At 45.8% G+C, this 17,065-nt stretch overlaps 1 protein-coding gene across 2 annotated transcripts in view; it reads right to left on the minus strand.

Annotated features, from left to right (window-relative positions):
* Positions 1-16,234, minus strand: part of Hivep1 (human immunodeficiency virus type I enhancer binding protein 1) — a 124,837-nt gene extending 108,603 nt beyond the window's left edge. Inside the window, exons 1-2 of one of the 2 annotated variants that reach the window (XM_028763131.1) lie at positions 16,150-16,234; positions 9,985-10,127 (exon numbers count right to left, since the gene is read on the minus strand). In XM_028763131.1, coding sequence (XP_028618964.1) covers positions 9,985-10,024 — 40 coding nt within the window. In that variant the 5' untranslated portion in view covers positions 10,025-10,127; positions 16,150-16,234. Of the gene's footprint in view, positions 1-9,984; positions 10,128-13,428; positions 13,496-16,149 lie in introns of those variants that run through there. The other variant, XM_028763130.1, reaches the window with a different exon arrangement.
* Between the last annotated feature and the right edge of the window lie 831 nt (positions 16,235-17,065).

The following is a 17,065-nucleotide window of genomic DNA, read 5'->3' on the forward strand; positions in this document are numbered from 1 at the left end:
CTTCTACTGTCACTGAACGCAAGGACAGACAGTAGCCCAGTCTTCTACTGTCACTGAACGCAAGGACAGACAGTAGCCCAGTCTTCTACTGTCACTGAACGCAAGGACAGACAGTAGCCCAGACTTCTACTGTCACTGAACACAAGGACAGACAGTAGCCCAGACTTCTACTGTCACTGAACACAAGGACAGACAGTAGCCCAGACTTCTACTGTCACTGAACACAAGGACAGACAGTAGCCCAGACTTCTCTGATCAGTCCATTTTAACCGCGGAGCTTACTTACACTCGCACATGAGAGGAGTTTTTATTCACATTATGTATTTTTCTATTCTACAGTAAGATAAAATTATATCTCATCAGAATATATTTTGTGCAAGGATGCTCTAAAATAAAATCATTACTATGGTTAATTATATTATTACATTTGATATTTCCTTACAAAAAGAAAAAAATGGCTAATGTTGATAAGCATTCAGAATGCATCAAATGTACGCTAAATATGAACTGAAAAATAATTACCTTCCAAACAGAATTGAAGACTTTCTATAGTAAGTCTATCCCCATATTATCCCAGTCATTTACATGGCAGCCTATAGAACACCAGTGGCTTCTTGCCTGCATCATCTAAAACTGGTTTTTAAATTATTACTTACTTCCTTTCTTGCTTCAGTTACATGCAGGAAAAAAAAATATTTTAAATAAGCCATGGGTTGTCTCCCTTCCAGGATTCCTGACCTCTCAAGGCCTTCGCTGTCAGCATGGAATGGCTGAGCTAACATTCAAATGTGAAAAGCTATGTGTAAACAAATTTTCCCGAAACAATCTTTGGAACTAGACAGATTCTACTCATGAACTCAGTTAGATAATCCTTACACTAACCGGGCGAATTGCAGTCATAATAGAAGCCATTATAAAAACCACCACTGGAGAGGCTCAGACGCTGCCTAGTGAAAGCACTCTCCTTAGTCAGATGACCCTGAAAAGCAGGTTGGGTCTCTCCTACACCGGAGTGGAGCAAAGGACAGAGGTGGCACTCATGTCCAAACCTCAATACAGCCCTCTAATCCCATGAGTCATGCTGAAATATTTTATAATACTTCAGTATAATAAATCTAAGACCTTTCAGTTTCCTGAATAGTGGAGACTAATGTTGTTTAACTTCTTTTTTAAAAAATCTAAAAAAAAAAAAAAATACAAGGTAAGGACTGAGCGAGTTCAAGTGGAAACTGGCGGCAGTGGCAGCAAGCATGGCGCCCTCTTCCCAGGCAGCTTCTGCACTGGCCACCCTCTTCTCCACTCCTAGGTTCCAGCAGTCAGGACAAAAATGAGCTCCAGGAGCACACCCAAGTGGCCTGTGCAGCACCGAATGCAATCAGTAGAGGGTTCTCTGTGGGCACTCCTGGCCTCCACTTGTGAAACACATGCAAACCAAAGGTTTGACGTAAGTCAGTTCAGGGAGTAACTGTTCTGTTTCAAGTGTTTAGCCTGTAACAGCATATGACAAACACTGCAGTAGCTCTGTGGTCTAGCCTTCACCCACTATCTGTACTTCACAGACAAGGAAAACAACTTGCACAAAGTTACACAAGTCAGATCACAAAGTTCGGCTCTGCCCTCAGCACCAATATAAAGCCATCACCAGAGAATCCTCCTCCTTCAGTGTATGAACTAACAGAGAGACCCACAACTGGATGAAGCACAGAGAGAGAAAGACAGGCTTTGAACACTCAGTCCTAAATGGAACTTCTCCATAAAGCCCCTCCCCGCAGGGATCAGGGCATCACCAGGAGAGGAGGCAGAGACTGTGAGAGCCAGTGGGGATGGAAGACATCAAAGAGGCAGTGTTTCCAAGGTACAACAGGTCTGATGCACAGAAGAACTCACAGAGACTGTGGCAGCAGCCATAAGACCTGCACATGTCAAAGCCAGATGGGTTCCTAGGGCTAAGAGAAGATACAAGCTCCCATCGATTTCCCACAAGTTTTTGCCAACGGCGTCTCACTAGTCACAAACTACACTTAAGAGCAGGCCCCACATGCAAGCAGTAGGAGGCCAACACAAAACAAACTTACTGTTATTTTATTAAATTTGGGGGACTTGGAGGGGGGTGGTTGTTCTGGTTTGGTTTTGTCTCACAATGCTTTCTTTGGACATTTTTACCTCACTTGTCTTAATTCTCAATTATGACTTCTGATTTTGTTTTTATAGCATTTGTACCTATGAACATAATGTGTTTCTCCTCAGAGCTGCTTCTTTGGTTTCCTTTTCTGCTTGTCTGTCTTGGTTTATTCTGGTTTATTTGCCTGTTTATTTTCTAAAGAGAGAAAGAAGGTGTGTAGTTAGCCGGATGGGGTGGTAAGCAGGATCTGAGAGAAGGGGAGGGACAGTAACTTACTGTATGAAAAATATTTTCAATAATTTTTTAAAGTACAGAGCAGATAATTCTACAAGTGAATCCTGTAGTGAAATTTTATATTCAACATAAGTTTGTAGCAATTGCACGCTTTCTCAGCAGAGGCAATTAAAACTTTGTACCATATGGAAATTAATCCGAGATGACCAAGTATCAAAAGAAGCAATTTCTACCTAAGGCTCAAACTCATAAATGTCTCCAGTAGAACTTATCTTCTCATATCCAATAGTCCTCTGTTGGAGTTGACATTAACACAGGCCGACAATGAGAGCAGCAAAGAATAGCAAGGGTGAAATGGCAGGCGTGTAGGAGGACACAGACATGTGTGCACAGGGAAGCCAAGCTGGTGTGAATCTGTAGGGGACCAGGGACTTTGTCAGAGAGAAAGAAAAGAAATAAAAAAAACTAAAAGTATAGGTAAAGCCCTTGGCAAAGACATGCTCCCCCCAACATACACACACATACAGAGAAATAGAGAGACAGATACAGATACAGATACAGATACAGATACAGAGAGAGAGAGAGAGAGAGAGAGAGAGAGAGAGAGAGAGAGAGAGAGAGAGAGAGAGGAAAAAGCAGAAGCAGAAGAAGCAGGAGGAGGAGGAGGAAAAGAAGAAAAAGAAGAGGAGGAGGAGGAGGAGGAGGAAGAGGAAGAGGACGACAAAGAAGAAGAAAGGTGGAGAAGATGTAGAACAGCACAAAGATGAGTTCCAGAATGGCTAATGACCACTCACCAGACACAGAGAAATCAAGACCTAATAGTGCAAAAGCTTCTAGACAAACTCAGGGCACCGCTCTTTATCCTGTAAAGTGGTAGCCCCATTATATCTGATAAGTCCCACATGCTGCCTGGCATATTCTAATAAAATTAATTTTCAGAGGGTAAAAAGGGTTCTCATGTTTGAGGTGTTCACAGTCAAATGCATGCAAACAGTAAAAGTGAAAGTTAGCCACACAAAATTTTCAAAATATGATTTCCAAAACAAATAAAAGGCTAATATCTTGCATTTAACACATTGACTTTTAATCTTAAAACAGGAGAGGCTTTGAAACCTTAGACCAAAAGAGAACAAGAGGTAACCGTGCTTCGATTTTCCACAGCCTTGAAACGTAATGTCTAGCACCGCACAGAACAGCCTTATATCTGAAATAACTGGCATCACCGTCCTGTGAGTTACCAGTTCCTCAAGCCTCACCACCTAAGAAGCCAAGAAAAGAAACCAGGAAGGAAATAAGAATGATGTCTCTTCAGGGTACAGACTGGGGGCCACATGGGCCACATCACTGTCACCTCGCTAGGACCATGCATGAGATCTTAGGCCTTGACATCTGCCACACCACTGTCTATTCTTCTGAGACAGCCTGCCTAGCTCAGTCAGTAGAGGGGAAGGCTGGAAGAGCCCCTCTTCCGGGAGCCCGGGGCAGCACCCTGAACTGCTCCTCTCAGCAGGCTCATTCCCTATGCTCATTCCCAGTGCTCCATCCACTTCACAGAGCACAGTCCATGCTGGAGCTCCACGACCGCGGGTACTGTGCAAGCAGGAAAGAGCAAAGACAAAGACCTGATCTGGATTACAGGACCAAGGATATGGAAACCTAACCATAAAGTGGATGGAGCACCAGTCATGTGTATAACTCAGCCTCATGTGTGCTTCAAACCTACTTTCTGCCTTTGCCAAATCAAGTCTTCTCCAAACTGTCTACTAAAGCAACTGTAGAAATGAACAAAGCCCACCCCTTTGGGCACAGGGCATATGTGTCTAAAAGTATGCATATGAGCTCTCTCAGGACAGTCCAGTATTTATAATACTCATTAGTGCACACAGAGGAACACAAACAAACACATGCATGTGCGTGCAGGCACTCATCTATATGTTCCCCAAACTCCCCTTCCAGACAGTGTTACCTTGTGCCTTTGCACAGCCACAGGCATATAGCAACCCCAGCTGCAGGCTGAGAAGAAATCAAGGGTTATATTGTTAAGTGTTAAGAGTAGCAGGGAAAAGCCGGGCGGTGGTGGCGCACGCCTTTAATCCCAGCACTTGGGGGGCAGAGGCAGGTAGATTTCTGAGTTCGAGGCCAGCCTGGTCTACGGAGTGAGTTCCAGGACAGCCAGGGCTACACAGAGAAATCCTGTCTCAAACAACCAAAAAAAAAAAGAGTATCAGGGAAGCATTAATAAATATAATTGAGATTTTTCAAAAGACATTAATCTTTTACCATTGATGTCAACACTAAGCATAAGACAAATCCTCCAGAGACCATTTTCTTGAGGAAGCCCAGAGGGACTGGGCTATGATAACAACAGGGCCAGTACAAACAAGCCGGACTCAGACTCCTGTGCAGTTGTTACATTTTCTTTCTCTCAGTTTCTTACCTAGTGCAAGAGATGTCTTTGGCAAGTAAACCAAAGGGCCATAGGGAAAGCAAAATACAACATACCAAGTTATCAGTGAGAGAGAAAAGTTAAATTTTCGTAGCTTCTTTCACCAACTTATTTCCAACCCCTAACTTTTCTCACACACATACACACACACACACACACACACGCAGATACACATCTACAGAGGAAAGCTGTGTGAACTTCACACTCTCTACTACCTGCCTTTCCCCACTCACCCTTTCCCAGCAGAACTGAAAGCTTCTCCCTCATGCAAGCCCTGCCCAGCTAGCAGAAGGGCTCAGACGCCCTCCTATAGGGAGTGGGCCTGTGAAGCCCCGCCTCCCCGGCCTCCGGTGCTAGGCTAACTCCAGGCCACCCAAATCTACGACCTTCTATTGTAGTGAACCTGGACCCAACTTACTTTAAGTCCTCTCAAAAAGTGAGAAATATTTTAATTTTAGAAAAGAAGAACGTTTTTTATTCTCACTTAGTCTACATTTGACTAGTACGGACATTTTCATGTCCATGGGCCAATGAATACTTTCAGATCATAAACAGATACACCTCGAAATTAATTTTAGCCTTAACCTAAACTGAGACCAGCCTAAGTTGAAAATGTGTTTAACAAACACAAAAGAAGAGAAATAAGTGGAAGGGCCGTTGTTAGGAGGAGAGAGGGCTGGCTGGCTGGTAGGGGAGTGAGATGCGTGGGAGGAATGTGGGTAGATTGCATCATATAAAGTATATAAATTATAAATTATATAAATGTGCAACCATCAAGAACAAACGTAATTTTAAACTGAGTTTAAAGGCTAGGGTAAGCTCGGTGGTGGGGCACTACCTAACATGCACAAGGCTCTACAGTCAGTTCCCAGTACAAAAAAGAAAGAAGATGGAGAGAAAACGTGCTTACTGCCCTTGACTAACGAGTACTCTCCCTTCTCAGCGCAGCGCACTACAGGGTCCACTGTGTCCTTCCTCTTCCAAAACAAACTAGGTGCTGATACTCACTGCCACAGGCCAGCAGCAAGAGATCACAGGACTAACAACCTAAGAAAAGACCCAACAACCACCAATAGTCTCTTCTGAAAATAAGTATTGTTTATTTGCATGTTTGTTTGTTGAAACAGTGTCTCACTAAATCGTGCAGACTAACTCTGAATTCTGGGCCTCAGGAATCCTCGGCCCTCAGCTTCCTGAATTAGCTGCAACCACAGCTGCAGTCCACAGTCACCAATCAGAGCTCTAGGGGCTCCTACTAAATGTGTGTCACTTAACACAACTGCAAAGCTAAGAAACCATAAATTAATCCAGAAGTTTAGGACTCATTAACAAGTTTCTGGGCTCCTGTTAGCTGTCTAAGTAAGGTAGCTATTAGCTTGTCTGCTATCTTTATACAAATAGGAACTTGGTTCTCTCTAGACAGAAGAATCCTAAAGGCAAGTCTCCTAATGCCCACCGTGGCGGGCTTCCTACTCCATTGCCCTGCCTGTACCAGGAAACAACAAGTCTGCTCTTCCAAAAGCTCAGGTTCTAAGAGAGTGGGGCAGACATACTCGAGTTCCACAGTTTCTCCTCGGCTTTGGGAGATCAAACTCCCGAAGGCTACATTCAATGTGCTCCATCTAAACCCCACCTCTTTAAAGTCTGCACTGCAGCCGCCAGCTCCATGTGAGCCCAGGGAGTTTCCTATGCCAGCACAGAGTTCTAGTGCATTTGTCGTCAGCAGGAAACAAGTACTCATTTCAAGTAGCTCCAGAAATTGCTCATCTGTGTAAATGTCACCCCAGGATGCGCTGGCCAAATATGTCACTCTTAAGAACATTTATAATGGACCTGTTTGATCTTTAATACATCTCTAACCTTGAAGCCATGTGCCTAAGGTACGTTTTCCTATTGCAACAATGCTGAAGACTCCCTGTCACCCAACAATATCACAGCAGAAAGCATCATTCCTACTGGGGGGACACTGGCATTGAGTCGAGAACCTGGTTCTCAACAGCAGGCATGCAAAAGCAGACAGGACAGCACATGTAATAATGTTAATATAAACAACATCACTAGCCACTCACACACACATATTCCCTCTCCCTCCCCCTCTCCTGCTCTCCCCCCCCCTCTCTGCTACAGAGTGGCCTCAGGCAGGGCCTCAGGAGAGATCCTGAGGAAGGCACTACCATCACAGGAGGTGACAGCTCTAAGAAAGTCACCTCTGTGCAAAGATTCCCAAAGACCTTCTCTGGGGACAAGGTAGAGAGGTAGAAAACTGGACCATGGAGGCTCCTGACCCAGCCTCAGCTACTGTGTGTGCTTTCAACTTTTTCACCCCCCCTAAAAAAATTATAATGAATTAAAAAGCAAAGAAACATAGAAAAACGATAGAATAAGAGTATAAAAACAAAATTGAACTGTTGTAAAATGTATTTCTATTTCATGCTAACTGGTATTACAAGAGTCAAAAAGTCAAGTTTCCTTTTCATTTATAAAAAAGGTAACCTTAGTACGCTAATGTTAATCTATTCCTGGATGAAAAACAACTTTTCTAAGCACAGCCTGCCCACCCAGTAGACACAGTCTGCCTTGCTGCCTGTGCCCCAGGCCATCAGGAGCAGGGCTGCTCACTAACTCACCCAAGCAGCTTCAAGGCCTGCAGCCTCCACACACAGCAAGGGGTTTGGACAGATGGAGCACTGTTACCTTTTACACTGCACTTTACTCTTCTTAGGTATACAAGCACTTCTGGGTTACAATTGCCTCAGCTTAGATTCTTAAATTGTGGGTGGTTTGTTTAACTCTCAAAAACTGAATGTGGATGTTGAAAAATTAAAAAAAAATAAAAATAAAATAAAAACTTTGGTGACAGTGAAGTATTTCTAAATATGCACAGACCAAAAATTAAATAATTGAAAGCCAAATACATGATGAATGCAAGGTGTTGGGGGTGGGTGCTCCCTGATGTTACGGCATGGATTGTACTACAGCCTTGCCTCTGGACAGGGAACAGTATACTTTATACAGCATAGGCTATCACACACTCAACCAACCCTGCCTGAGATACCTAGGCTCAGATGCTAGACAACTCTGTCTTATAGATTGCCATGACATACTGTTAAAAGTTTTCTGCTCCTCTAAAAACATGTAACAACGTAATATATCTAACCACAGCATGTATGTATCAAATCAGTGTTGACTTTTGTGCTGTATTGTTAGTGTTACAATATTTGATTTTAAAAACTGTTATTCTAGTTCCTGACTAGAGTTTTGATAAATAAATAAATAAATAAATAAATAAATAAATGGATTGGGATTAGGATAGAATTTCCAACTATTTCTGAAATGCTCCTGCCATGCTTCTGCCATGTGATACTGGGAACTGTGTAAAACAGCATTCTCAGCACCAAAAACCATCGCCTCAAAGCATGGGCCAACTGAAAACGTGCTCTACATCCTGCAGCATCAAATATTCAGCTGAGACCTAACTCTTCTGTATGCAAATAAACAAGCATATCAAATTTAGCATGCAAATTCTTTTATCATTAACAAATGGCAAAATTAATGAATAATTTTTTTTTTATAATTGTTATGATTTGGGACTAGAGAGCTGGCTCACTACTTAAGAGGATTTGCTAATCCGGCAGAAGGTCAGAGTTCAGTTGCCAGTCCCAAAATTGGACAACCCACAACTCCAGGGGATCTGACACCCTCTTCTGGTCTCTGAGATAACTGCGCACACATGTTACATATACAAACATACATAGTATTTTTTAGTTATGACTTACTGTTAATAAATACTTGCTTATATACCTACTTTATATTTTACATTTATATATAACCAAGAGCTTGTAAAACTTTCTTCAGTAAAAAGAGGTTATGAATAGAAAAGATTTAATCAGCCCTTGCCTAAAGACGCAATACATGTTCATGGTTGCAGCCTAGGAGCAATGGTTTACCACACAGGGAGGCGTGCAGTAGCAGAGACTTTATAAGATGTCTGGACAGATGAGCCCTCTATGATTGTTAAAACTGAACCACCGGCTCTTCATTCCTCTGTAGGTAACTGTAATATTGAAACATGGCTATTTCACACAGGATTTTATTTTGCTTAAGATCATTCGATTTGGCAGGTTTTTGCTTCCCACTGCTACAGTCTTTACACACACATCCATAACTTTGTGTGTATATGGTGAAGACTGGTGTGGATGTGACGACAACTTCAAATGTCAGTTCATACCTGCCACCTTGTCTGAGAAAGGCTCTCTCAGGTCCTCGTAGTAGCACAGCCAGCACTGTACCAACTGAGATGCCTCACAAGTCCAATACTATTAAATCTTTATATACTGGAATCCAATAGAAAAGATAACTGCTATTCACAGCAAATACAACACCTCAAAACAATAAAAGCCATTAAACAGATAGGGCAAAATGTGCTTAGTTAGTTTCCCGACATTAAATATCTTTACCTTTAATGGAAAAATATTTCCCTTGCAGCGTTTATATGAAATGTGTTTCATACATATCCAGTTTGTTTTGCTTTGCTTGGTGCTGAGAATAGAACCCAGAGCTACAAGCATGTCAAGCCTACATTCTAACCCCATGCTAGTTCTCCAGCTTTACATACAAGTTTGACACAATGTTTCTTTGTTGGAAATAGGTCAGTGTGTTCTGATTTCTGCAAATGAAGTACTATGTAAATGTCAATTCCAACTCTCTTTCACTTCTCTTGTCTTGATAGAACATACAAAAGTAAACCTCCAACAGATACAACCATGCAATAGCAAAGCTCCCTAACACAGCATCTCACTAGCATGCCTGAAGCCCAGGGTTTGAGCTTCCAAAGACACATAAAGGATAGAGGAGGGAATTTTTTTTTTTGAACAAATGAACATAAAATCACAGTGATTCAATTATCAGAAAACATCAACTTCCATTTCAGATTCCCTAATTCTTGTTGAAATAATAAATGTCAGCCTTGAGCAGGTCACCCAAAAAGAACTGTAATTCTTGTGGAATTAATTCATCCAGCAGGTAAGAGACAGTTACTATATATGACAAAGAGGAATGAAGCATAATGGCGCTGGCCATGAAGCAGGGTCAGTGTCTCAGGTGCCCACAGGCATTGCTGGAACCAGCTATGCACTTGATCATGGCGGTCACAGGACACCTTTCTCACTCAACTGAGCCTTACCTCTGAGATTTCTGGGATGAATCTGTTTCGTTCGAGGCATTTTCTTAGATTTAAGAGTTCCTTTTTCTTCTTAGAAACTGTTGGAAGAGCAGGTTACAAAAGGCTGGCTCCATATACTCATTGGACATCAGTTAATCCACAGGCTGCAAAGAAAAAGATAAAAGCAGTAAACCTCACCACCATCAAAAGAGAAGGATACTTCAAAAGTTAGGGGCTTAGAGCAGTGCTGACCTAAACTCAATAGAAGGTAACCTTTGCAAACACCGTTCACTTTTAACTAAACATAAAACGGGTCATCTTGCCACTCTCTAGGCCCCTTTGTTGAGAAAACAGGTGGGAAAAAGTCTCTAGACATTAGTTAGACAAGAATGAAAATGTTCCCTTTAGAACAGCACTGCTAGGTACAATCAAAGTTAGTGTAAGGTGACAAACACTTGTGCTGTGTACATATGCCCATTCCTAAGGGAAGCACAATGTCCCGGTCATGCCATTGTAGTTGAGTCCATTAACATGCACAGTTGCTATGGTGGCTGTTCCCCAGTGATGAAGGGAAGGGATGGCATGCCTCCCTTCCAGGCTCAGGGCAGGACTGCACACGCCTGTGATCAGCCGCTGCATGTTGACCTTTGAGTAGACCACAGACATGCCTCTCGTCCATGCTGCTGCACTTAGTTATCAAAACAAGATATTCCAGAGCATTCTGTCCCCTCTGGCACAGGCCAGGCACTGTTCCAGACAGCGTGTGAGACTAAAAAGTTGCACTGCCAGTGACACATTATGATCATGCTGACTAAACAAAAAGCAGTCCTTTGTTGACTTCAGTATCTGAGGCCTGGGAATTACATGTTACTGCAGCACAACCTAGTTTGGCCTGACTGTGCCTTTTCAAACTGAAAAGCATCATTCCAAGACTTAATTATCCAATGGGCATGTCCAACCTATAGCCAAGGACAGTACCTAAGTCTAATACAAAATAGTAAACTTACTTAAAACATTACAAGATTTCTTTTGAGATTCTTCGTTACTCTGTTGCAAGGTTCTCCAGCCAAGTCATTATGTTGCAATGTCTCGAAGTTGAACACACCTAAAGTCAACCACCCATCTGTCCAATTCAGCAACCCCCTCTCTCCTCTTCCACTAGATTCTTTCTCAATCATCAGGTAAAAGTTTAGCTTTAACTTCCTGCAACAATGCTGATAACCAAAGCCCATTAAGCTGTCACACTGGGGTGAAGCCAAGCTTAATCACTAAGCAAACACAATAGACTAAGGATGCTTTGTTTAAAACCTCTCATATCTATTACTGTACACACGAGCTAACTTAATGGGTCCTCGTTTTTTATGGTAGAGCTTCTACTTATCACCTAATTTAATCCTAACAACAGAGGAAACACCTCCAATGTATCCATTTTACAGAATTGGGGAAAAAAAAGTTTTGGGAGAGATAAAAAAAACAAGACAACCTCTCCAATTCATCCATTTTACAAAGAGAAAAACAAAAACAAACCAAACAACTACAAGTTTTGGGAGAGATTAAGAAACCTTCCTCAGATCAGTAACTACGGAATGTGGCCCCACGTGACTCCATGCCCATTTCCTCTGAGAAGATAACACCTACCAAGGACAATCCCCTCCCAAAGGACTGAATGACACAGCAAATCATTAAGACTTACTTTGGAATCAAACCGGATGGGCCCAGGTTCAAGGCCAGGCTTTACCCCATACTGTGTGGCCTTGTTCAAGGTACTTAAGCTCTCAGAAAAGAAGATCAGATTTCCCAAGCTGTAAAATCAGGAAACATTATCCACCTCAGACCGGCTAGGGACTAAGCTAAACAACGTAGAAGCTTTGCCTGCCACATGAAAATGCTGAAATATTAATTCCCGGGAAGAACGCCTCTAAGGGAAAGAACATGTATCCCAGAATAAGGTTTTAGATGTATGTTTTCACTTTAGCTAAAACGCGGCTACAATTAATCTGCTTGCAGCTATACTCTTTAACACGGCTATTAGTCGGCATAGCACAAACTATTCACAATCTAACGCAAGAGGAAGAATATGAAACAGGATGGTCAACGATGGATGATGTCTTTTGCAGCACCAGTTAATGACCTACAAAAGATAGGGATCCTCAACTCCCTTTACCACAGAGGAATCAGCTATCGCATTCAAAAAGGTTTTGACTGCACAGAGAATTTAAAGATAAAGCTATAAGTGTTCCGTTCCGTATTAAAACTAAAGCTTTTAAGCGGTCACGATATTACGAAGTTTTTAAAGCGTGAACTCTGATTGTAAGCCGATCACGTGACCCCCATGAGCTCCCAAGCTTAAATGTAAAATATGCAAATTCCCAACCTGTAACAGCTTTGTGCGACCCGGTTTTGCAGCCTCCACCCCCCTGTCCCTAGCTGTCCAGCCCACATTTAAATCCGCGGTGGAGAAGTGGTTATTTTCAAAGACGACAGCACCGTAGCGACTAGGACCAGTGATCAACCATTCTTTCTCGAGAAAGAAATACATACTACAAGGTGCAAAAAAACAGGGCACGATCAAAAAGCGTAAAGACAGTCACAAGGAGAAAAAACATGAATGAATGTGGAGGGCGGAGCCTGGGAAAACCCCTCTGCAACGCTGCACTGAACAAAGCGCTTCGCATGCCAGAAGGAGGGGGGAATGGAAGTGCCAGCTCCGGAAGGAGCCCGGAGTGGATGCGGAGAGCAGGAGGAGGGGGAGGACAGAGTCGGCGAGAGCGGCAGCCTTGAGACTCCTCCTCGCGCCAGCCTCGCCACAGCCCCCTCCCCTCTCTAGCCGCAACTCCTGCTGGAGCCCGACCCCGCAGCGAGCCCAAGCCGCCCCGCGCCCCTGCCCACCGGCCCCGACCCACCAGCGGCGGGCGCGCGCCCTACCCGGAGAGAAACTACCCAGGTGGCCCGGAGTAAACAGGCACTCCGGGCAAAGAACGAAAGGGAAAGCGAGCCACAAAGCCGGGAGGTGCGGAAGCCGCGGCCTGGTCTCCCGCAGCCCTGCCGAGCCCTCCTGCGAGAAGCGGTCGCGGCGACCAGGAGGCCGGCTCTCTGTACCTGCTGGGCTCGCAGGACCGCAGCTCCCGCCGCCCGTGCGGCCAGGACCCGCAGAAGTGGCAAGCGGCTCCCGCACGCAGCATCCCCTCCGCAAGGTCGGCGCCGGCACACGCGCACACACTCACACGCACACCCGCGCGCCCGCCCGCCCGCCCGCCCGCCAGGGGGAGGTGGTCCCGGCCCCCGCCCCCCGCGCCGCGCTCTCCGGGGTGCAGCGCCCCCACCGCCGCGACCGGCCCGCACCCGTCGGGAACTACGCTGCACTTGACAACCGGGACACAAGCAGAGCCTCCTCCCGACGGGCGCCGAGACGCGAGCAGGGAGCGGGAGGGACCGAGTGGAACCCGGCGGGAGAGCGGCCTTTACCTCTCCCGGGTGTCCGTGAGGACGGCTGGCAGCGCGAGGGCGGCCAGGGCGAAGGTCGGCGGCTTCCCCGCGCGTGGGCGGGGCGGCAGGGGATCCCCGGGGGCGGCGGGGCGGGGGCTGCGGCGGGAGGGCGGGCTCCTGTGAAGCCGGCCCGGGGCCCCCTGCCGCCCCGCCCGCCCGCCCGCCGCAGGCCCCGCCGCTGGGACCCAGGACGCAGGAGGAGGCGCGGCCCGAGGGGCGGGGCGGAGGCGGAGCTCCGCGGCCCGGGGAAGCCCGGCCGGGCCGTAGTCGGGGGCGGTTGGCCCGGGAGGAGGGGCGGGGCAGGGCGGGGCCGGATTCTCTTTACCGTCTTTTGACTTTCTAGAGCAGGCTGTGGGCCGGCCCGGTGACGTCATGGTGTCTCCCAGCCCCGCCCCTCGCCCTGGCCCTGGTAGGGAGGAGGAGGACCCGGGAGGGAGGGGGGACCCCAAGGGGGTTTCCTCAGCTCCGCGTAGAGGGAAGGGGAAATCATAGTGAAACTTGAAACTCATTAACTTTGAAAAATAACTTTTAAAAAAAGAGAGAGAGAGGGGGGCTGGGGTGTTGACTTGGAGGGTCAGAGGGGACAGGTTATTAAGCCCTGAACTGAAACCACTTTTTTGGTGGCGGACGTTCTATTAAAAGACCGAGGAAAGCAAAGGTTATTCCGGAGAGAGCCGGTGCTTCCCAGAGCCGAAACAGCAGCGAGCGCAATTAACCCCTCCTTGACTGCCTGTCAGCTGGGGACTAACCCGCGAGGGAACTTTGGAAGCCGAGGAGGGGGTGCGGGGCGGAGCCACCCAGCAGGCTTCTGGAACTCTGGGGGAGTGAAATGTGAAAGACAGACTAATTTATTACAAACCAGAGTTTGACCCCGGCTGCTAGAGAGCGTTAGAGAACGGGAACTGGAAACTTCTGGAAATATCAGGAGCGCTGAATCTGGGGAGCGAAGCAGGTTTTCAAGGGTACCCATAAAGAATACTAGCAGTTTGAACTTAAAAATTCTACGCATCCACAAAAAAGCCGGCAAGAAGTGACGGATTTAACGGGCCACCTCAAAGTTGGAATAAGGTGTAAAAAAAAAAAAAAAGACGCAAAACAAAAATATTCTTTGTTAAACGATCATACGCCCACCAACAGCTGACCATCTGTGCAAACTTGTTTTGCTCCCTTAGGCTTTTATAAAGATGTCCAGGTCGCTTCTGCTAACGGTTGACCCCTAAAATCCCCCAAGGAAGTCCTACCTCTAGCTTGCTGGAGCTAAGAAAAGCTCAAAGCCCCAGAATGGAAATTATTAAAAATGGAATACTCAGTAATGGCAAGCTTGGAGCCAAAAATAATGTTTTGCAAAGGAAAAAAATATGCCTACCAAAAAGTAAATTTGGTCATAGGAGCAAAGATCGTGCAGCTAGAGAAGGCTCAGAGGGTGGGTAATGCTGTGTTAGCCTTACAATGAAAGAGAGTCATTTTAATTTTCCAGTAGGATATCTTCTGTTTTATTAAATGAAATACCCAATGGGTAGGATTCACAAAACATATAATGTAGTGCCCTTCCCCAGCTGAGCTGTTTGAATCAAAAGCTAAACATGTAGACAGCGCTAATGTGTTGGGATAAAAACACAGTCTTCATAAGTTGAGTTTTTGTTACTTGAAACAGGAAAAAAAAAAAAGCTAAGTGCCAGAGTGGAATTTTTGACACAATAGTTGCTGAAGACAACAGAAATGTATCCATGAACCCAGTGTGTCTTCCAGATACAGCAATGCTATGAGCGTTTGAACAAACTGCATATCTGGTTTTGATTTGTCATTTCACTGTGTTTTCTTGAGTGACAAACCTGTATTAAAACTTCTCTTTGAAACAGATAATATAAAAACACTTTCCTGGTAAGTTTTCTGAATGTTCTAAATACGGGGTTTTTTGTTGTTGTGTTTTGTTTTGGTGTTTGTTTTTGGGTTTTTTTTTTTTTTTGCATTTTACCAAAATTCAGGGAAAGCCAGCTATGTTATGTGTTAAGTAGTTGGTTTCGGTTTGGTCTGTGACACAGTAAATAGTTGGTCGTCAGAATATAGCAAATAAACGGAATTGGATGAGTGAACCCGACCAACCCGGTGACTGGTAAACTTCAGCTTGAACTGTCAAATATCCTTGAACAATGAGGATCCCAGTGACGGCTCTAGTCTAGGAAGGTAGAGAGATTCCAAAGGGCCTCTTTCTCTCCATCCAGCAGGCCAAGTAATCGTCTTTGTCGCGCCCCTTGGGAAACATGGGGTCCTGTGGGTACTCTGACCTTATCTGTCCCACTGAGCAGCTAGGGGAGAGCACCAGTCCAACCCGAGGCCGTGCCCGCGCGTCCCCCAACCCCGGTTCCCACGCGGCTGCCCAGCGCTGCCTGGCTCGGGCTCCCCCTTGGCACGGCCCCGTGGCTCCACGGCACCGGCCCTCCGCCCAGTGCGGCCAGCAGCACCACCGCCACGCGGAGATCCCGGAGGTTCCTCCCGCTGGCCCCGGGTCACACCGCCGGTCCCTCCCCTCCGCCCTGCAAGCTGGGCTTTCCCGTCCACCAACGAGTCCCCTCCCCCCGCCCCCCACTCCGGCGACCCAGCAACAAACCCTTCCCGCACACTCCGCAGCAGCAACTGTACCCCTACACCCGGGCTCTTCCCAAGCCAAGCAGACAAAAGAAAGGAGGGAGGAAAACTTACCGAACTACAAGGCAAAAAGTCTGCTCCCAAGCTTCCTGGGTTCAACTTTTCATTTTAAAAACAACAAAAGCAGAAACCAAAAGCCTCCTAGGTTGGAAGTGGGCGTGAGAGGAAACGCTGGGGGAGGCGCTTGGTTCCCTCGCTGCGCTGCCCCCCCTTTCTGGCCCCTACACGGAGCTTTGATGTTATCTGGTGCACCGCCTACGTGGGTTATACCTTGAGCTCAGTGCCTGGTGACAGTCAAGATATTCTCCTCTGTGGGTGCAGCCAAGAGGCAGCGCAGCAGGTGGCCAAAGGACGGAATTCCCACCCCCACCCCTCAGGTCTAACCGGTCCTGGGAAAGGACCTTTGCGGTTCCCTTTCTCACCTGAGCTGAAAAGGGCTCTCCCAGCTAGGGATCTTAGTCTCAGAACTGTGCTACTTTTGCTGTTTGAATCAGAGAGAGAAGGAGGTCTCCCAGATTACATTCTTTTTCCTTCCACTCAGTACAAACTTGTAATAAGATCGTTTGGATGTTTCCCCAGGCTCTGTTCAGTTTTTAGATCTCAGCTTTGGAAGCAGATATTATTTTCTTCCTGAGATATTCCTGCAGCCTTCAAGAGACAAGAATATAACTCCCAAGATGATAAACTATAATAACACACTACAGATTCCCCTTTGGGTCAAAATACCTGCACACACACACACACACCCCTTATGTTATGGAAAGCTCTTAGTTTTACTGTATTTACCCAGACACTAGCTCAACCTGGATGTGTATTTCTTATTATGTTTTCAGCCTCAGAATCATCACTAAGGAAAGATGTTTTGAAAACCAGAAACAAACCAGATTAGTAATAAAGAAAAGGCAGTGTCTCCTCCATTCATGCTGCCTGGCACATGCCCTTTATGACAACACCAGGCTGTGTTCAGGCC

The sequence above is a fragment of the Grammomys surdaster genome, unplaced genomic scaffold (genome assembly GCF_004785775.1).
Source record: "Grammomys surdaster isolate TR1022 unplaced genomic scaffold, NIH_TR_1.0 137, whole genome shotgun sequence".
Taxonomy (NCBI): Eukaryota; Metazoa; Chordata; class Mammalia; order Rodentia; family Muridae; genus Grammomys; species Grammomys surdaster.